The sequence below is a fragment of the Falco peregrinus genome, chromosome 1 (assembly GCF_023634155.1).
Source record: "Falco peregrinus isolate bFalPer1 chromosome 1, bFalPer1.pri, whole genome shotgun sequence".
In the NCBI taxonomy this organism is placed as follows: Eukaryota; Metazoa; Chordata; class Aves; order Falconiformes; family Falconidae; genus Falco; species Falco peregrinus.
This window is the reverse complement of record NC_073721.1, coordinates 44,421,696-44,443,802: the sequence shown is the minus strand read 5'-3', so window position 1 is coordinate 44,443,802 and position 22,107 is coordinate 44,421,696. Positions and strand designations below refer to the sequence as shown.

The 22,107-nt window shown below is 46.4% G+C and overlaps 1 protein-coding gene across 1 annotated transcript; it reads left to right on the top strand.

The window, feature by feature from the left end:
- The first annotated feature begins 15,263 nt into the window (after window positions 1–15,263).
- On the top strand, window positions 15,264–19,006 carry ATP6V1G1 (ATPase H+ transporting V1 subunit G1). The gene is made up of 3 exons (XM_055813000.1): window positions 15,264–15,421; window positions 16,690–16,790; window positions 18,228–19,006. Exons 1-3 carry the CDS (start codon window positions 15,340–15,342, stop codon window positions 18,399–18,401), a joined length of 357 nt encoding a protein of 118 aa, XP_055668975.1. The 5' UTR covers window positions 15,264–15,339; the 3' UTR covers window positions 18,402–19,006.
- Window positions 19,007–22,107: the final 3,101 nt, after the last annotated feature.

The following is a 22,107-nucleotide window of genomic DNA, read 5'->3' as shown; positions in this document are numbered from 1 at the left end:
CCCCTCGGTGTGCCTGCCCCAAGCCCCAGCTCACCTCCTCAGGCTCTGCAGTCACCAAGGAACTTGCTTTTCCCCAAATCCAACACCTTGTGCACAAGCCAGTACAGAGAAGGGAACAGCAAAGTTAAGAAGATAAGAGTGCATTTTCACTAGCTGTATTTTCTCACTGCTTTGAGAAGATCCTACTCTTAAACCAGAGCTCCCTACAAAGCCACCTCTTCCAGCCAACAAAACCCAAGACAGCCACCACTCTCCCACCCAAACTCAGCCAATAGTTGCTGGCTACTGCCCTGCCCTCTTATACCCCCCAGTCGACTTTTCCCAGGTGCTCTCTCTCTACTAATAAACATATCAGGGCTTGCCACCACCTGAGCTCCTTGCATTCCCTCACAGGATTTCTGTGGGAGAAGATGCTGTGTTTTGAGAGCTGTTGACTCTCTGGACAAAATATTCTGTGGAAGTGAACTGCTGGTGCAGCTGGATGGCCGCTGCTCCATTGCTGCATGGCCTGTGCTAGATGTGGGAATGGTTCCTGTTCCCTTTGCTCATTTAGCTCAAAAGCAGCTCTCAGAGCTGCAGAGGTATCTCAGATGGGGTGGTCCCCATTTACAGCTTGCAGGTCTCTTTTCTGTGCTGTCAGGGACACAGAAATGTAGCGTTGTCACCGAAATCTCGGAATGAAGAACTTAACGACACCAATGTGATGTAGATAAGCAGACACTTCATTATTGACTGCTGGGTGCGGGAGTGAGTCCTCTCACGATCAACGCACACCAAGTTTCAAAATCATGCACCATATATAGAACTTTTTAATGCATATTCATTAAGTATTCATGCATAATCATAGTATTTCTGGAAAATCATTAACATACTCTCCTCCCATATCCGATTCTACGCAGTAAAGGTTAGAAAGGTCTAGAAATGGGTCTGGGGTACGATTTGGGTAGGTGGTATATGAGTCGGTGATTGCGATCTCCCCCTGCCGGAATTACCTTTTACTAAAGTTCACGGTTTCTTGGGAGGTAACTACAATTTGTTCCAGTCGACTCTCCCCAGTTCCCATTAATTCTATATTCTGACATTTCAATACACTTTCTACATACAAAAGACTAGTCAAATACAAAGAAATCTGTAAAATCCCAAATTTGTTACCTAAGTTTTAAACAATGATTCTAGCCCATTCTTCTGGCCTTGGTACGGGACTGTACAAAGGATTTCATAGCAGCTTTTACTGTGCAACTACAAGTTTCATTAACATATATTTCTTATTCCAAATGATTTTATAAAATCAAATAAAGTTAATTAATTCTAACATTAGCAGATCTGTAACAGCGTGGCCAATGTCACCTTGGCTTCCCACCCTTCCTGCTGGCTTCTTGTGGCATCTGTAGCCTTGCTGGCTCAGGACATGCCCTTCCTTCCCTGGGGAAGGGAAAATATATGCCTCCCTGCGCTAGTTTCAAACAAGGAGCTTGCCAGTGACAGAAAGTTTCCTGGGTTTTGGCACCCAGCAAAAAAATTAATTTGCCTCTGAGAGTGGTCAGTGCCGTAGCTGAGGCTGCAGCTTTGGTAGCACCGTGCGGGCTGGTAACGCAGCATCCTGCGACCCCAGGACCTGCACTCCCTGCAGAATGAGCCCCGCTCCACAGCATTTAGCTCTGTGTGTTAGGAGATACAGCCTAGTGTTTGATCTAGACAGCATTTTTTTTTTTCTGGTACAAACCAGGGCATTTAAGTGGTAAATTAGATCCATCTGGGATATGTATAAAGATGCAAATAGATCAGAAGGCTGCTAGCATGGTTAACCTTGGAAGTTCTGAACTACCATTTATTTCACTGTTGACAGGGGACTTTGCAAGGATTACAACAAGAAATGCTAGAACAGTAGGCAAAAAGAAATCTTTTACGCTATCAGAGCTATCTGTGTCTTATTGTAACATGAGTGACTATGGCCTTCCAAGCCAGCAGGAAGTTGTAGAGGACTATTTTTGTCAAAACCATCATTGCAAATACTGTTGAATTTCCTTTGGCCTTCCAAGAACCAAACCCTTTCCTTGATTTGGGTCATATGGATCAGGGACACATCCTCCAAAATAAGGATTGCCTGTAGTGTTGCACACTTAACTACCAGCCTCCTGCAGCATGGATCTTCTGTTTTCCCCAAACACCAGACCCTTTTCACCTCTTTCTCATGAAGGTGCAGGTAGGAAGCCCAACATTGCAGTAGGCTGAGGGCTTGCTCTTGCTATGATCAGCAATCCACAGCAGATAGGAGCTCACCTCTAAGCTGTCGCTTTAGGACAGTGCAGGAGCAAATCCCAGGCACTATGGTACTGTGGCACAAGAACAGCAAAGAGGCCCTTTTATTTGATATATAACATACAACCCTTTAGAACAAATTCAAGGCAGAAAACACTTAAAGCCCAGATTTAAGTGGAAAATAGCATGAAAGTCAACATGACTAATGATCTGACAAAGAACATGTAAGGCTAATTTAGTACTTCTTCAAGTAGGCTGCTTGATTTAATAGGTACCAGAAAGGCATTAAATCAAGTAGGTGCTCTTTGGTAAAAGCACATGTAGTGAGGCTATGGTGGGAAATTTTTGGTGAAGTTGAAGCAAACAGACAAGGAGGAAAACAGAGAGGATCTGGTGAAAGAAGAGATGGTAACAGTCACTGACAAGAGATCACTGACACTCCTGATTGCAAGGAGCACTCGGATAGAGTTCCTTTAAGGACTGATTTTGCTTAATAACTCCTTAATTACTCTGGCAAAAGGGTAGGACTGTGCAGATGAAATGTCCTCCCTTGCTTTGGTACTCTTTCTCCCTGTGCTCCACCTGGCTCTGACTGCCCTGGGCAGCCCCACCTGGGGTCTCTACCTACCAGCTTTCACCTCTTGGCTCAGGAGGTGTATTTAAGCTCAGCCCTTTACTCAGCTTGTGTTGTATGTATGAGGTGTGGGGGTTTGTGCTTTAGTTCCTTGATCTTTTGTTGATGGACTTGTCTGGAAATCAGTGGATTGTGAGCCAGCCTAGAGCTCCTCCTTTTCTTGTGCAGGTAATGTGGCACTTCACCCTTCTTGGTGAGGCTGTTGCCTTTTCTTCTCTGTTCCCTTTCCCTTGTACAACAGCCTGTTTTGCTGCTGCTAAGGCTATAGCAGCAGCCTCATGCTCTGAGGAGCTGTGATGCTGTGGCTGGTTGCTATGGTCATGTATGCAATATGATGTGACAAAAAAAGGTAGTAAGTAATTATCAATAAACTGTGTTGTCATGTGAAAGACTCTGGAGGCTAGACAGAGTAACAGTAGTAGTTACTAGATGAGAAGAGGCAAGCTGAAAGAGTGCATTAAAAAAAAAGTGTTGCTCCACAAACTTCCTTCTTACCCTAATGCTGAACACATCACTCCTTTATGCAGCATCTGTATTTTTGGTGTTTGCCTACAGCCAGATTCAGTTTTGCAGAAGAAACTCTGGGCCTTTGATAGTGGATGAAATGCTACCCAGTAGCCTATTAGCTGAGACTGTTGCTTTGTTGCATACCTATACAGGTACCAGAAAACAGATGCTGTCTCCTCTCTTGTTTCTCGTGTCTAGGTGTCCTGTGTGAGGCATGGGGTTTCATTTTTGCTGACCTCCTGCTTTCCCAGAGGATGCCAGAAGCTAGCTCTGTCTGGTGGCTAATGCCTGGAGCAGCTTGTGGACTCTCAACCACTCTAGTTTGTATTTGTGGGATAGTGACCAAGTCCTTTCACAGCAGCAGTTGCACTTGTTTTATTTTATCCAGGCAGTGTTGGATGCTCCTTTCGAATAGCCGATGTACAATGAATAACCTCATGTTTTCATATGTGATTACAGTCTTCATAGTCTCAATCAATAAACACAATGAGCTTGAACAGTCTAGTGCTGCAAGTTCTTTAAAATCATATCCTCTATTAGGGACAGAAATCGATAGTACTTATTCCAGTTTAACAGTGATTATATGCTAGCTACTGCAGAAAGTCACCAGCAATCGGGAAGGGAGGACTGGGGTTTTTTTGTGTATAGCACATCTGCCCTGCTCTACAAATATTAGTTTTTAATTAAAGTGGATAAAATGCTTTAGAAAATGCAGTGTGCTTGCTTAAATACCAATCATCATTCATGGGAAAGGGATTTAAACAGGAAAGTCTGAGCATTTTGTAATGCAATATGTAGCTGACTGCATAAGGTATCTCACTTAGCTAGATGCAATTCATTCAGTGTCAGCTCCAAATCACATGTGCTTTCCAAAGTAGAGGGAGAGGAGGAAAAGGCTGTATGTGTATATATATATACACATTCCGTATAGATCTCAACTGTCTGGGTTTGATAACAAACACTTTTACTAAAAATGGTTGAAATCACACAGAAAACAAACACAATTGGGAACTAATCACCTTACTATGCCAGCACAGTGCTTCCACCTGAAATAAGGACCACCAGGGATTTTGTCAATTATTAAACAAAATTCCAGGTGTGGACATAGCAGATAATTGCTTTGAAAATTTGTGGCAGAAAAATGTCACTTTGAATTTTATCTGCCAGAGCACTGTAGGCAGACAAACTGCAATAGTCTTGACTAAAATCCCAGGATTTAGGGTTCCTATACCAGCAAGCTTGGGTCAGAACTGAAGGGGTGTGTTTTTTAACCTATCACAAAACAGTAGCAAGACCAAGTTTCCTAGAGCTATGGGCAGGCTGTCTGCGGTAGGAACAAGTAAAAATTTCATCTAATCTCTCTTGCTGGGCTGGCTGAAAGGAAGCTGGAGTTTGGACTCTGGCAGAGTTCTACCCAGGAGCAGAATGAGACTGCAAAGAGAAACTCCTCATGTTTCTTTCCTTTTTTATTGCAAATTCACTTTATTGTGTTTTATGTTGGGCAGAACAACCAACCTAGCAAGTAGCATAGCAGGAACTGTGCTGCTGGTGCCAGGTAGGCTTGATGTATACTGCTCCAAAGGGACTACTTTAGGCTACATCAAGAGGGGGGTCATGAAATCGGTGTGATTTGGATATAAAGAGACAGAGGCTGTATAGCATAGGACATCGATGGGCTCTGTCTCTGTGTATTACTAGGAGGGAATTCAAGGCTCGTACACCACTCAGCGCTCTTGTAGACCTTGGTCTGTGGTGTGGCTCGGCAGTGAAGAACTGGCAGCGTGGAGCTAACTTACTGCCCAGGCTGAACAGCTGAATTACAAAGTGTGTTACCAGGGAAAGCAGGTGTTTGTCTGCTGTTATGGAAGGTCTGCTGCTTCCCAGAAATGTGGGGAGTGTGAGGGTCGAAGGATGGCTGCTGCGGCATCAGCTGATTTAGTGTGTTGCAGGAATTGGAAGGGAAACAGCATGTGCAATTTGCACAGAGTTAGACCTAGAAGGATGTAGATTCTAGTAGTGCTAGATGCTAATGAGCATTTTCTTTCTGCACAAAAATGAATCCATGGAAGTCTTATGAGAATTAATATGTAAAAGTTGCAGCCAAGTAGCAGAAGTAAATAACTCTGTGTGTTAAAACTGCAGCAGCACCCAAAGGCCCTAGTGGGAGACTGGTCCTTATTTAATGCTTCATGTATGCAATAAAGATGTGAACAATCTGGGAAGAATTTTTTTTTATGCATGTTTGACCTCCACTTGATTGTGCTATTTTGCTACATAAATTAACCAGAAGCTCCCACTGAAACAGATGTGGGATAACTCAACAGTCCATCCTTCCCTAGTAACGCAGCATCAGTGCAGTCTTACCAGGCTGTGACTTCTGTCGTGTCACAGTGGTGACTCACCAGTGTTGTGTCTGGGGCATAAAGGTTACTAAGCACAGAAGTAAAAGGCTGCAAAAGCGGACTTTTGGCAAGGTACCAAGCGTAGGTGTTTCAGACTTTGCTTGTATACAGATGCAACTCAGATCATGGATTAACATGTGGCAAGCTAAGCTGTCACCGTTTCAAAATGTTACAGATACGTGGGCAGGTGTAGTGCAAGTCTAAAAATGATGGATCTGTACACCAGGAGTGGCAAATTTATCCCTGGATGAATCAACTGCACTTTCTTATTTTTTTTCTAATGCCTGCCTCTGGATGCCCAGGCACAACCTCCTCATTTGTAGGCAGCTGCTGGGATGCACACTGGTCCTTTGGCACCTTGGGGTTCATTTCATGTGTCCATCACCTGAGCAATGCTGATATGAAGTAACATTCTGAATTGAATGCAGCTTTACTTTTATAAAGATGCCTCCACTGTTAGAGACTCCCTTCTCTGCTCATTCTGCTCTAGGTACTGCCATAATTTCAGCAATACTTGTACTAGTAAGAGTGAGCATTGATTTTTAGGCATGGTTAAATCTGCACAGCTCCCGTGTACGGGCAAGGCCTAACATGAAAGCTTAACCCCCTCGCTGTATGTGGTTAGGAGTTTTATTCTGAGAGTCTCAGAAATGGGATTCTCACTAAGTGGCACTTAGTGTCGTTGGTAGATGCACAAATGGTTTTAAAAGCCTGTTCTTGCGTTGCTTGAATATTTCAACATCTCTTTGTGAAGATAATGTGGGTTTATCAAATACTGTTGAATCACTTTGGCTTAGTGGGAGCCCCTCTTAAAGCTAAATTCCCACTCGTGCAAACCCTCGGGGTCTGTTTGTTCACAAACGGAGGTGGGTACAGAGCACACAGCTGTACTCCGGCACTGCCACCGGCGCTAGCCCCTGCACTCCCTAACTACCTTCTCTCTACGCTTCGGCGTACTGATTGCAAAAGGAGTGAAAAGATCAATCCAACAGAAGAGCCTTACGGGGGGAAAGAGCAAACTCATGCATACTGGCAAAACCCAAGTGACGCTTTTAAAGCCCTAAGTAAGCAAAGAAGTCTTTATAGGAGCATTGTTCTGCCTCAGGCATTAGGAGTGCTGTGAAATGTGTCTGAAATCAATAGGTTTTGCTGATCTGTGCTGTCGGGGCTTGGATCAGGTTGAGGGTGAATACAGAGCTACGCTGCAGCTACAACGATTCTGCCTGTCATGCCAATGGCTCACTGTTGCGCTAACACATTGCATCCTTCTCTAAGTAATTGCCTGTGTTCATGTATCATGTTATTATCTGCAAGATGAATTTGTAGCCTCTCTCGGGATCCTGTGTCTCATCACTGGCAGATTAAAATAATGGATCACTCTTCCTCCCTCCCCCCGCCCCCCATCCTCAGTTCCTGGCAGCAAAGTGAGGCTGCAGGGAGACCTGTCTGTTGGGAAGAGCTGCCAGGGCAGGGCTGGGGAAGCTGGATCCAAGGGGATGGCCTTTATATCATGGATGTCCAAGAAGCAGTAAGACATTTTAACCATTTAACTTGCAAGTTCCTCGATGGGAGAAGAGTGCTGCAGTGACTCAGTGGCTCTGGGGATGGCAGCAGAGCTGAATTACTGAAGAACTGGAAGCTGTTCTGCTAGAAGAGGTTATGGGAAGGAGTGACCAGTCCTCCCTCCAGAAGTGAGCCTTGTCCCTCTGGACGCATTGCTGCCAAGGCTGGGAGAGGGAAAGTTCTCCTACTTGCTATCTCAGTCTTTTCATGTCCTGACTCCACCACCACTGCAATGTGGATAGGCTTTGAGATACCTGATCGGCAAATCTCTGGATTTTTCCTGGTCCCAAAATATCTCTTATGTAAAAGTCTCCTTCTGGGAAGAAGAAGGTAGTGAACAGGGTGCAGGGGAGCCTTGTTGCCACTCCCGGTGGGTTTCAAAGCCCAAATGGGTCACCACAAGCTGTCTTTCCTCAGATGTCACTATTAATACAGGCCAACAGATAGCATGGTACCAACCTATGCTGGCTCAATCCCTGGATGTCTTAGTGATCTCCTTGGCTTGGATTTAATTTTTGTCACTGGCTATAAATTATTCTCACATTAAAGCAGTGAGCTGTGGCCCAGCAATTTGAATTGGATGGCTGGATTTGCTTTGACTTATTAGCAGCAGCAGTTGGCATTTCTTGTCCCATCTGCCTATATGAAGACTCCTGCTCAACCCTTAGCCTCAGTACAAGGAGCACAGAGCCGCTGCATAACTCCTTACGCACTGGAGAGCCTGCCAGGGCAGAGGGCCGTGAAGGGGTCTGTCTGCTGTTTCCCAGTGCAGATGAGAGCTGAGGGAAGGGACGTGCACAGGGGAGTTCTGAGCTACAGACAACACCTGAGCACCCTCCTACAGAGGTGCTAATTTTAAGTGTACTTGAGCACTTCCAGGTATCCTCTGGATGCTAAGTAAGTCCTGGTCTGCCCTGGGACTGGTGTAATGTACACAGTACTGATGCCTCTTGGCGTGCGGGTGCTGACTGGGTGTAGCAGAGGACTCTGGGTGCTAATCCCAAGCCTAATGGCTATTTCTCTGCTGCTGTTCCTGTGTCTGTGGATAGCATTGCAAATTACCACCTGAAATGTTCCCTGATCTTATAAATAGCCTGCATCAGAAGGAGGCACGTACTTTCCCCCCTCTTAGTCGTGCTCATCTCCAGCTCCTTCGTGTGGATATGTGCACTGCAATGCAACAGCAGATGGTTAATGAACCTCTCTGGACAAAAGGTGCAATCACCAAGGCAAGACAATAACTCATCTTTGCTGTGTGTGAGCAGGGAGGGCCCTTCCCAGGGCTCACTCAGTGTTTCCTTTCTGGATCAGGAGATGTGAGCAGATGACTTTTATTCCATGTGCAGGAGTTATTCACTTGTGCCTCAAAGGAAACGAGAGTTCAGTTTTTAGCTGTGACTTACATTGAGTGAGATTTGGTTATCTGATGCTTTAAGGTTCTTCAAACACTGCAGCGCAGTGAGCCTTGTTGGACCCCTGTTACTGCTGCTGGGTAGACAGCTGGATCCAGTGGGATTGTGCCTTGAGCAACACCCCAGAGTCTGCATTCAAAGGGCTGCCCACGGAAACCTGCACGAGCAAATCCAGGGAGCTCAGGGCTTTCGGATGCAGGTGGAGGCAGCCCATCACTCACAGTTCAGTATATCTTGCAGGCTCTGGATTGCTTGATGCTGGAGTAGCCACGCTCCTGCCCATGTCCTTCATGCCCAGAGCAGCCACATCTTCTCCTGGCTCCAGGCCCTGTAAAGTCAGTTCCAAAGTCTTCTGAAAAGGACTGGCGGGTAGATGGAGGTGGGGAGGGGCAGGAAATTAAGATGAAAACTGTCACGTGTATCTAAATCTTAAAGATGTAAAAGCCAGCAGCCTTCTCCTCCTTTGTCTTCTGCATTCCCAAAATAGTTTAACCAAATGCTGTTTAGCCTTTTCCTGGGTATTGCTCTCTGCTGGAGGTGGTTATGGTCCTGTAGTCAGACTCGCGGTTTTCCAATGCATTAAAAAAACCAACCACCCAACAAACCCAGGCTACCTGTATGTGTATGAAGATGATTTATTGTTCTTGATAACCAATTTGTTACTGTGGTTGTTTCAGGTTAATCATACTATTAATGCCCTGAAACCTACTGAACTGCAATTTTATTACACAGAGCCCAAACTCTGCTTCCATGCCCCTGCTCATAACACAATCAGGCAGATGATTGCAGCCTCTGCACTAGCAGCTCTGTAATTCAGCAAACCAAATGGCCTTGGGCTTGTTTGGTGGTGGCCAGCTGCTGGAGAACTCATTTTGGCAACAGAAGGCTTGATGCTGGGTGAAGCATGAAGCTGATGGATGAGGCGATGGAAAAATAGATTGATTTTTATTTTTTTCCCTGCAGCTAAGAGCTGTCTGGAAAATCACAATGGAAACAAGTGGGATGGAGTAGGGTTTTGATCTGGGGAGGGAAGAGCAGTAAGAGAATGAACAAGGGGGTAATTCAGGTAAACTAGGCAGGCTTGATTCTGCAATGAACTGTGCCTTTGATAATTAAGAGTAAAAAATGGGTATACAGTATTGCCAAAGCAGGTCAGCAGCCTTTGGGTCTCGTTGGTCAGAAATATTGGGACCATGGCAGGGTTGTGCTGGCTGTTAGTCTATTTTTGATATTTTCCTGTAGCCCTGCATGAGTGGATGGGGCTGGTAATCACAGGGATATAGAGCTGAGATTTTCAGAGGCATTTAGTCTAAATATAGGAACTGGTTATTAAGATTTTTCCATGAGTTTTGTAAACAAATTAGTTTCACTAGGTAGCTATCTGCATGCATAAGTGCTTATATACCTCTGAAAAACCTTACTGGAGGAGCTATTTGTTGTCAGATTTCAGGCTCCAAACTCTGCTGAGCTGAGAGTGAGGAAAGTTCCTCTTCCTGGAGCATTTAGTTGAACTTCTGCAGTGAAGGGTCTGTCGCTCCAGTGACTCTTTATGGAGAAAATCTGTTTCATTTCTGCTGGAGTCCTGTAGCTGCCTGATGTGAGCAGTCCTGTGAGGAACGTGCACATCGGCAGCTCTTGTTATATATCATATCAAGCCCCAGAGGCAAGCAGGATATTTGCTAGAGCCCCAGACTCTGTCACTTGGATGCTTTCCAGAATCACTTTTGTTTGAACAAATGTTTGAGACTGATCCCCCAGCACCCACATTATCTTCCCTTGTGGCCTAGAAATACATCAGCTCTCCACTGCTTGAAGCTGGTTGGCGTCACTGCGGCAGTGTTTTGTTGTCACATTTTTCCATTTCTCTAGAGCCCGTGATACACATCCAAATTAAACTGAGGCCTCAGCCATTTTTTTTGATATTTCCAAGCAATATTGATAATGAGTCTTATACTGCAGTGTGTCATTTATTCAAACATCTCTCAAAGCACCAAACAATCTACGTATGCAGGGATTATTTCATCCATCACTGAAATTCAGCCACCTGAAAGTAGTGGCTGTATCGTGATATACAATGACTTAGAGGTTTGGGGCAGAGAAAGCTGAGCTGAGAAGCCAAAAGATCTTTTACGGCAGGGAAAACAGTACTGGGCGGTGTTTCTTCCCAGTGGAGCAGGAGTAATGCTCTTGTTCTTGCAGAAGCTGATGAAGAACTGGTAGTTGCCTTCAGCAGTCAAAGCTTTGGTGCTATCCATTACAGGAGAAGCTACTTAGTGTGTAACAGGACCTGCTGTGTTTTGCTGTCATATCTAAAAATCCTGGTCCAGACAGCTTGTATGCTGTATGGATGTGGCTGAGTCCATGACAGCTAACACAGTTGTGCTCCCTAATGCAGGCATCTCCAAGGCTTCACAGACATTGGACGCACCATCTCATAACCCTGAGGCAACAGCCTCATGAGGAGCATTCAGTCACTCATCAAACCATGGATTAAACTTCCCAGACATGTCCCTTGTGAAGGACACTTGACCTCTGATTAAGAATGGGCACCAGCAGATGTCAAGGAAATAGGAATGGAGATTTCTTTTGGTACACAAGGAATTTGTAAGGTCTACTGATATTTCATCACAACAGAAGAATACAGAAACAAAGTTGCCAGCTTCCCTGACTTTTATGAAAAGATTCTGATTTGTATGCAACTGAGACCTCAGTTTGCTGTTACAGGTGGTGAGGCGAGGGTGGGTTTGTGATGCCCGGGGATGGGGCCCTACAGAAGATGCCTTGCAGCAGGGCACTGCCATGACCTGGTTGGTCCTTGGTACCATGCTCTGACAGCAGCTGGTTAGTGTTGAGGGACCATGTTCCTCAGCTGGGTCGGAGTGTGGGAGCCCAGCAGAAAGGGCTGCAGTGCACCTCGGTGCAAGAAGATGTGGCTCTGGGAGAAAGCAATCCTGTGAGGAGTACCTTGCTTGGTGGGCGAAGCTCAGGGAGCCTCCAGGGTGCCTGGCAAACCATTGAAACAAGCCTAGTAGCACCCCAAAGCTGCTTTTCCCAAAGGGAAGAGTTGATACCAGAAGTATGGCTTCTTGAACTGCCTTTAAAAAAATGAGTTCTTACAATATAAACAATATACACTGTTCTTACAATATAAACAAGAAATATATAAATAAAGTCCATTCTTCTGGTGCAATTCCATCACTGGGTTACTCCGGGCTTTCAATTGTCCTTTATCACAAAGACACTCCAAATTAAGCATGAAGCATTCTCTCTTATTTTGGGATATTTGGGGCAAATTCTTGGTGTAGGTCAGGTACAGCCAAGCAGTACTGACTTAGCACTTTGGGGTTTGGTTGATTTTTCTATGTGAATTCTATTGCTATGTTGTACTTAGATTTCTAATACTCAGATAATAAATTTAAAATACCCCTCCAAACTATGAATTCTAATTGATAATTATTCATTGGTAGTCATTTAATGATCAGCCAATGATCATTTATCAACAACCACCAGCTGCATCCTCTCAGTGCCTCAAAGTGATTTGTGTTAATGAGTTAAACCTCAGAAGAGAGAAACCAGTTCAGCTACCAGGCGTTCAACACAAACCTTTTAAAGAGTAGGCAATTGCACAGCGTAACAGTTTAAGTCAGGGAATGGAGAATAATAACATATCAAATTGAAAGTGCAGGGGAATTTAGAGAGGAAAAATGTAATTACTTGATCTGGAAAGAAGCCAGGCACAATGTTTAAAATCTCATTCTTATGAAATGTGTCTTGGAATCCTTAATGACTGCAGGATCATAAGATATAGCACATGTTTTCTGTGCTTGGAAACTAAAAGAGAAACAAAGGCAAAGGAAAATCTGTATTTATTTTTTTTATTCCTAATTCTAGAAACATCTTCTCTTATTTCAGCAACCAGTGTAACATATGCTTGGAGTTATGACCCAGTGTAGAATGAAAGCAGAAAAACGAAAGACACCAATCCAAAATGGAAATCAGTCTTCAATGTTTGCAAGAAAATAAAAAAGCTTTTGGAAAGAGAAAGAAAATTCATTAAGAAATGTGCTTAACTTCATTTTCATTAATGAGACCTGTGGAAACAGCCAGTGGAAATGTTTTTATTTCCTTCAAATTCTGCAGGACAGTATTCCCTTTCTGGAAAGAGCCGTGAGGCCAAAGTCACCCTCTGGCCCTGCGCACCTCCTTTCTCCTTGGGCATCAGGACATTCCAGATCCTGACAGACTCCAGATATGGAGATGGTGTTTCTAAAATATTAACCTTTCCATGTTGCTTAAATATCTTAGTCTATGTTTAGCCAAAAGGCTGGAGCCCCGGCCCAGCAGGGCGAGCGGTGAGGATTCACATGTTTGAGGTGTTGGCTGGCCTAGTCCAGGCAGGGCAGCACCAGAAGAAGCAGCTTTGTGCCAGAAAGATTTTAGCAATTTATTTTCCCCATGCTAGAGAGAGACACTAGCCTCAGCCTTCTGAAGATATTTTTCCTCCAGTCTTTGTTGATTGTGAGGTACATAAAATTTAGGATTAGTCAAGTTTATGGTATTAAGAAATCAGTGCTGGACAAATAATGGGATGCTTGTACCAGTTTGAGCAGTAGCTGCTTTCTCTGTAAGAGCGAGTGACAAGCTCATGTACAATGAAAAAAGCCAAGTTCAGAAGTACTTAAGTACTTGTGATACTAATTAATTATAAATCCATTTCTGATAGAATTAAAGCCATACAAGCAGCTTTTTTTTATTCATGCAAATGTAGATCTGAGGATTGGAAACACTTTTTTTTTTTTTGCAACAAGTGAGAAGTGATTTTTCAAAATTTGAAGTGAACTGAAAAGTTGACCAGCTTTTAGATTCACATGTGCTTCATGTGACACACACCATGAGGTTTCAATTAGCTTTTGAGACATCTCAAACTAAAAAGCAACACAACAAACAAAAGATTGTTTTAAATAGAAATAATTACCTCCTTGTTTGTTAACCAAAATGAAACTGCTGAAAACTTGTTAAACGTTTTTTCGTCAACCCAAAGCTGTGCTTTGAGAGGGATTTTTGTCTGGAAACTTAGTGCCATCATAGCTGGGGTATTTTGGGGGGCAGAAAAGGGCAGCGTTATCCTTGTTACATTACAGACAGAAGCAGCAAGTCTGAAAATCACAATCGCCCTGGAGGGAAATAACACCCTGATGCGCGCTGTGACTTCAGGGGAGAGCTGGGCCGGTTTGGGTCCCTCTGCTGCAAACCTGCTGGATTCACCGTGTCCCCTTCAGAGCACCCTGCTGGAGGCGCAGTCTGTGGGTTCAGCTCAAGGGCTCTAATTAGCAGCAGCAGAACACCTCTTGAAAATCCAGCAGCAGCTAATGAGGATGGCGAGTATCTAGCTGGGAAGGGGACTGATGGGCATCATCTGAGGGCTGCGGGAGAGTTTAATGATTGTGTGGCTTTTGCAGGTGAGGAGACAGGAGGACAGTGGCTCCTCAGGTTTGGAGTCGGATGAGGAGACTCGGATCTAGGCTGTTTCTGTTGCGAAGGAGCCTGGCTCTGGCCCAGCTGAACCCCACCAGGTGTTTTGGCTGTGGCATGTTTTGAAAAAGCCACATTTTCTGCCCTTTCTGAGCTCACCTATCACCTGCCCGGCACCCAGGTTGCATCCCCTTGGCTGAGCCTGCCCCACTTGTGGCAGATGATGTGGGACCGGGTTTGCTGGGTCTCCCTGTGCCCCACCAGCACAGCGGGTGCCACGCAGACACCCATGTGTCCCTCTGCCCCCCGCAGCTGCCCCCGCGCCGACCGCCGGCTCCCAGCCTTGCTTCAACCCCCCAATTTGCCATCAGAGCTCTTCTCCCCACCTTTCATCTTTTTTCATTGAAGCAAATCTAACACTCGATGGACAGGCCCACTAAACCCATTTAATTGCTGGGAGATGAAGGTCACCTTGCTAGACACTCATAATTCCTATTCCGCACTATAAATATGCATTTGATTCACTGCCTCCGTCCCTTGCATGACAGGGAACTGAAGCAGCGCACCACGACGGCCCCCCGTTCCCCGCCGCAATGATGTGAGGGCTGCAGCTCTGGTGCCTCCTCAGAGCAGGATTATTCGGCAATAATTGTAATTTATGCTCTGGAAGTGGCGGGGGAGCCGTGTACAGGGCTTTAAATCACCCCCGGGATGTGATGGCCCAGCGTTGGGGTGAGGCAGGGGGTGTCTGGCAGGGCCTGGCACCCTGAGGGAAGGTGGCCCTGGATCGTTATGCATTGACCCCCCTCGCCCCGGTGGCTCCGCGGGGGGCTGCGGCCCCTCGGCCCGCGCTGCCTGGGGTGCCCGGGAGGAGGCGGGCCGCCGGGTAAAAGCCACGACACAAATAAGGCCCCGCCGCCGCCCTGCGGGGCTCTGGGGGCGCTTTCCCGCCAGCTCGCTCGCGGGCGGGGCAGGGGCGGTGCTGCGCAGGCCCCGGTGGGCGGTGCCTGTGGCGGGGCGGGGCCCGTGGCGGGGCGGGGCCCAGGCCGCGGTGACGCTGGCGGCGGCGAAGGGCCGGGAGGGCGCCGCCATGGCGAGCCAGTCGCAGGGCATCCAGCAGCTGCTGCAGGCCGAGAAACGCGCCGCCGAGAAGGTGGCCGAGGCCCGCAAGCGTGAGTACGGCAGCGCCCGGCCCGGCCCTGCCCCGCTCCGCCCCACCGCGGGGCGCTGGGGGGCCTGCAGCGGCGGGGGTCCCCGGCCTGGCCTAGCCCGGCGCGGCCGCCTTAGGCCTCTCAGGCCTGGCCGCCTCGGGGGGCTGCCGGCGCGGCCCCGCCGCGGGGTGCGGGAGTGCGGTCGGTCTCCCGGAGCTCCTCGGCCGCGGGGAAGCGGGGGCCGCGAGGGCCGCCGGAGCCCCCCGTGCCCCTGGGGGACCCCTCCCCGCCCGGAGGGGGTCGGGGTGGCGGGGAGCGCCGCGGGGCGCCCAGGTGTCCAACCGCAGTGGGATGTGCCCGGGCAGCGGTGCGGGCCGGTGGCTGGAGGGGCCCGCACAGGCCTCGGAGGGGCTGGTGGCTCCTGGCCCGGTGGGGCAGCTCTCTAGGAGGGGATCCCTGTCAACACCCTTCATGGCAGCAGGGTCTTCAGCTGGGGGATGCTGGTGCTTATCTCTTTCTTTCCTATCTTTAACTTGTTTTTTTTTTCCTTCTGGATGAAAACAGTGTATTTGCCCGTCAATGGTTAGACATTTTATAGAGCAGAAAGAGCTACTTCTTGGGGATCCATGTTAGCTTTTCCTGTTAAGCAACAGAAATCATGTTACAAAGATCCCCCCACCTTTACAAATCTCCCGCTTCAAGCATATATACATTTACTTATTTTTTAAATGAAGCTGCCTTGTCTAGTGGTTCTACCCCGTGACAGTGTTGCAAGAAGCAGAATGCTGTAGTTCACTCTAATGATGATAACCTCAGAGGGGAGAATATGGTGGAAAGTCCAAGAGGGGAAGTTGATGCCGTAGCCAGTTTTTCTATTGCTTGCACAGTTGGCCTGCTGCAGAACTGAGCCTTCATGTTCTTCTGTGCTCTTTGGGATCACTCAGATGGGCTGCACGCTCCCATCAGCAAGGCCGGACCTGCAGGTTGCCTAATGCATCCGCTGGCTCAGAGAACCTCTTCATTTCTCACTGGTGGAAGCTCACTGTGTGGCGAGCTTGGTGGTCGTTTGGTGGCACACAGGGTGACCTCGTGCTGCGGAGGTTGGCTAACACCTCAAAGCTGTAGGGGCTCCGAGGGTGTGCGATGCCCTCCTGATGCATCCTATAGAAGGGGCTGCCGCAGTAGCAAACGCTGTAGTGGCTCTTGTGCATTGGGTAGCTGGAGAGGTGTGGGGGAATATGCTTTCAGTACTTTCTCTTTGTTTCATTTGGTATGTTCTTTGAAAATAGGAAAGAATCGGAGGCTGAAGCAGGCAAAAGAAGAAGCCCAGGCAGAGATTGAGCAGTACCGTCTGCAGAGGGAGAAGGAGTTCAAAGCCAAGGAAGCAGCGGTTTGTTTTCTAGATCATTCTGTTACCTACCCAACCCCTTAGCCTTGTGTTTAGGGTTACTGGCCCTGAGAGCAGCCCTCGGAATGGAACGTGTTGCCAGCAGAGTACTTCCCTAACTGCCTTCCTCTGATGCACAGCCACGTGTCGCAACAAAAAAACAGTGGAAGTGAATCAGAACATGGTGTGTTGCATCTCAGCAGCCAGAACTATTGACTGGTAGGGAATTAGCTTAATGAGCTCGTGTGTTGGCTAGTGCCCTGATGGGTGGCAGCCTCCCAAAACCTGCTGTATGTAGCAGCATCAAAAATATACCAGGCTTATTCCCCCGTGACAAGCTGTTTTTTGTGATGCTAACGTGGTAGAGACCACTTGCCTCATAGATGCTTTGCTGTTGCTGAAGCAGTTGTAAGGCTTGTATCCTGCTTAGCAGTGTTGCCTGCTGTGTCCCAAGAGGTGTGTTTGCCTTTCCTTCTGAGCAAGAGGAGGTGCTACCAAAAGGTGCAGAACTGAGGCCCTTCACCAGCTGAGGTTGTTTCCACTGCCTGTGGGCCTCTGTCAGTTCTGAAATCTTCAGAAAATGGCCTGGCAAGCCTCCCCTCTGTCCATCTTCCGGTTAGCACAATACCACCTCCTCTGTTCTTCTGCATAATAGGCTTTATGTCAGTAGGTCAGGATTAATTTTTTATAATTGCTTGTTAGCTTAGTTCACTAGGCATATGGTATCACATGCTTCCAGGCTAATAAAGTGAACTTCACTGCCTGTCGGCTGGGTTTGTTTTATTTATCCTTCTCCAGAGAGAGAAGCTCTTTGAATTTCAGTCCTAGGGTACTAGTCTCTTTCAGCATGTTTTTTCAGTGCCTTTTTGCACCCACACCCCCCTCTTATGGGGGTTTCCTCTCTCTGCCCTTGCTCATGGGTCAAGAAGGCATTGTAAGCTGTGAGAGACTCTTGCTGTGTGTATCACGTGGCCCACAGTCCTTTTTAGGAAGGCAGAGATTTTTATATATTCTGCAACAGTAAAAGCAGTAGGGTGATGTGAAGACTGTGTTTAAACACGGGTGTTCCTTTTCTTACACTGTATAGTACAGTAGTGCCCAGGGGTTCCTGGTTGCAGTTGCCAGTGCAGCAGGACCTTTACTGCAGGCATTCTTCATAAGCTCTTGCTTTAAGGTGCTAGATAATGGATAAAAGAGGATAAAACGCATGGGCTGTGGATGAAAGGCAAGCTTGGGAGAGTTTAGTGGGGAAATCTTGAGCAGAGAATCCAGAAATACTACTATTTTTAGTTTTTTTTTAAGTTCAGTTCTTTCCCCAGCAAATATTAATGGTTGAGATGCACTGAGGCAGTCCAGAATACCAAAATTCAGAGCTGGGCATAGTGTTTCCTTTGTCAAAAAGAAAGCATGTGAGCTTTCTCTTTCCTTTGTTATTTGTAGGCACTTGGATCTCATGGCAGCTGCACCACTGAAGTTGAGAAAGAGACCCAGGAAAAGATGAGCGTAATCCAGCAGAACTTCCAGAAGAACCGTGAGGTGGTCCTTTCCCAGCTGTTGTCACTAGTGTGTGACATCAAACCTGAGATCCATGTGAATTACCGCATCAATGGGTAGTAGTGGAAGAAGGAATAAGCATACTGGAAATGCTGGTAGTAACATCTTGAGCTTGAGGTGGAATGTACAGCTCTCAGCCATACCTTAACTGTTCCTCCTGTAAATGTGTTAAATTATTTCAGTGAGTTGTAGGTCATCAGTATCTTACTGGAGTTCTGTTAGTTTCTCTCTTGACACTGATTCGGAGCTTATTCAAACATTAAATGGCCATGTCTCAAATCTGTGCTAAGTTATTAAATATACATTCAAGTTGGCACATCAACTCTCCCTTTTTATGTGGGTGATATTCAGTGAGAGGCTTTTCTCTGTGAAGTAGAAAGGAGAGAGATTCTGGCCAGGTTTAAATGGAGAGTCTGTGTCAGTAATTATTAGATCCATATAACTGTATTCTTGTTGACCAAAATGCATTTTTTTGGTGTGGTGTTAAACTTTGTACAGGGGTTAAGCCTTGTAAGAAGAATTCTGTGGCTGTACAGTGCTCACTGATAATTTTCAGGTGCTTGAGTTTCTCTATATGGAATATCCTCTGTATATTCTGCTGTTAGCTTGAGTTACAAGTCTGGCACTATGACACTTGAAAGTAAAAACACTTATTTAACTCCAAAGTCTGCAGTCACTCTTGTTGTTCCTGCTAACTTGTTCTGAGTGCTGTCAGGTTTCTGTGTTGCATGGGAGTTTGGACTCATAAAAAAATCAGTACTTAATAGTCATTCTTCATTTTTTTTTTAAAAGAGATACAGCAAGTGTCTGAAGGTCGTTGCAGGTAAGTTAAAAACCCATTACAGAGCTCCTCCTCTTGGCTTCAATCTGATGTGTTACCTGCCAGATCATTCTGAAAACCTTCAGGAACAAATGTTCTTGTGCCATTAGGGGAAATAAAATGTTGCCAGTTCACTAGAATAGTTTGATAGCCAGGCACTGTGCAGTAATTATCCTTCCTTTAATCAAGTACTGGTCACTGCTTGTTTATACCAAGGTCACACTGTACCCTGCAGCATTCCGCTATACCTGGGAACAGCGTGAAATAAGTGTGTTGTGGTTGTCTGTGCAATGCTTTCTAGCTCTAATCAAAAATACACATGAATACATCAGGGGGTTTCATCTTTCAGCAGTTTCTTCCTCTCCTTGTCACCAGAATATGAAATGTGGCTTTGCTTTTTTTGTTGAGTTCAATTCAAGGCTTTTAGCAGAAAAGAGACCTAGATCAGCATGTACCTGATGTAACCCAAGAATCATTCAGTTCAGGATCTATGCAAGAAACCTTATTGATGCTGTTCCTCAGGCAGAACATCCTGCATTTCCACAGGCCCTCAGCATAGCATTGAAAAGCCTCTCAGACTTCTAGAGCTCGAGTGCGATTGGGAGGGAGGAGAGCGGGATGGATGGGAAGTCATAACAAAGGAACTAATGTCTGCCTGCAGTCACACAGGGCAATAAAAGAGTAGATGGGTATGGTGTCTCCTGTTGTAATATTTTTGTGGTAGTGTACTGTAGCTCTGAAAGGATCTCTTTAGGAATTCAAGGTATTAAATGGGTTGTAAAATTAAAACAAAAGCCTCCTGCAAAGTCAATTGTGCCAGGCTGGGGGAAAAGCCAGGCTGGTACAAAGCGAACATGATCAAAGCAGTTTTAATCAGTCTGGTCTAATGACTGGAGAGGTGCTATGGCCTCATAAAAGGTTGCAGCCATGCTAATTCTACTCTGTCCTTCGGAGATGAAACATTTCTTCCTGTTGAGAACAGGTGCTCAGACTCCAGCATGATATTCCTCATAAAAGTTGTCCTAGCTCCAGGCTGTAATTAGCAATTTCATCCCATTAGTTTATCAGTGAAAGACTGCTGCTCTGTCCAGAAAAAATATAGTGTGCGCCCCAGTTTCTCATATTGGTTCATAAGTTTCCCTTTGTTAACGAGGTCTTTCTATCCTTACTGTTTAGAAGAGGAAGAGGCAGGAGAAAAGGAAAAAACCCTTCCCTGCTTATTTCTTCTTGGCAGAAGGTGGTATGAAGATGCTCCCCTTAGACTGTGCAGAAATTGCAGTATGTTGCAAGAATATCAGTTTTCTGTACTACTTCCCTGGAACTTAACTGCTGAGAGTTGCCTTACTCTATAACTTTGAACATAAGAAAGAATTTCCCATTACTGCTCTCCAGGAAGGCTGGCTTTGTTTGCAGTGTAGATGTTTGAATTTATACTGAGATTCTTCCATTTTGCACTGTGATGCTCTGAGAAGGGGGGGACCTATTGCTACCTTCCTGCCTAAGCTAGGCTGTGCCAGAAAAATACTCTGCAGGAAACCGCCAACCTTCTGACAGAGGTATGGAGTTGGACATGTGGCTTCTTGCCTCTGAGATCTGATTTTCTGTACTTTCTGCAGCAAGTTTGATTAGTAAAACACCCCAGCTGCTAGTACAAGCCTGTCTCCAAATTCTCCCTGTTGCTGATCTGCCTCTGTAATCCCTCACAGATGTGGCTCCGTGTGTATGAGCCATGGCTTGCTCTTGTACCAGGAAAAAAAGGTCAGGAGGTGCTTTGGGTACACATACTGCTGTCTGAGTCCCTTAATTTGAGCTCTCACCCTTGGAAATGCCAGCCAGCTGCCAGGATGGTCTGAGTCCTGGTACTGTGTGGAGGTATGAAGTGGTCAGCGCTCGTGTCTTGTTTTGTGTGTGCACAGTCAAGTGAGTGAGTGGCTGCGGCTGTTGATTTCTCCGGGTTAAAACGGCTTGCAAATATGCACTTTCCTGGGATCAGCGCGGGCATGTTAGGAGTTACACAGTGCAGTTTGGCTCCAGTCACAACCATGTTCATCAGCAACGGTTTGGAGCTGATTTTTGTGGAATTTCTGTTCAGACATGATCTATGTATTTATAGAGCTAATACTTTTTGCTTTTGAGATACCACTGAGAAGGTGTGTCATCTGTACAAGCGCCAGATGGGCAAATGGCTTATTAACACCAGAATACGAGTGTCATCTAGATGGCTTAACATGCAGTACAAGGAGTTTGTGCTGCTTGAAGCCAGAGTTCAATTTTTAAGGCACGTCTGTGTCAACAGAGCTTGCTGCCCGCTCGGCTCGTGCTGTTCGGCCTGAAGGTCAGTGTCTCCTCACTGTCACCTGTTTAAGCACAGAGTTCAAGAGCAGTTAAAGAGCTCAGCACCACTCTGGGAGGGGAAGCGGGGGGGAAGCCACAGCCCCCCATTCCAGTCAGGTCCACCACCTCTGCTCTGTCTAATGATGCTTGATGTTTGTTTGGTCAGTTCAGAGCCCGTCTGGGTTTGATCCCCTGTGTGTCTGTTGGGGTGAAATCCAAGAACATGAGGGAAAGGTCTAGTAATGAACAGGAGGAATGAAACAGTGAGCGCGGTGGTGGCAGGGAGGTCCCCGGTCATTCGCAGCCTGGGGGATCCTGCACCAGGCTGCGGAGAGCGGAGAGCGGGTGAAGGGCAAGGCGGTGCTGCTGCTGGAAGGGTCATCCAGACCCAGGGTGTGGAATGGCGGGGAGTGTGCTTCTCTCTGCCTTTGGTTCATGGTGCTTCCCGTGACATAACAGTGATCATTTAATTATTTTGATAGGAGCATTCTGTGTGATACTTAACGTGTAATTTGTTTCGTTTGTTTCAGAGAAAGCAATTTTCCCCTCTAAAAAGCCTCCCTGCTCCTTTTCCTTCTTCCCTTTCCAGGGTCCAAACAAGAAATAAAGGAG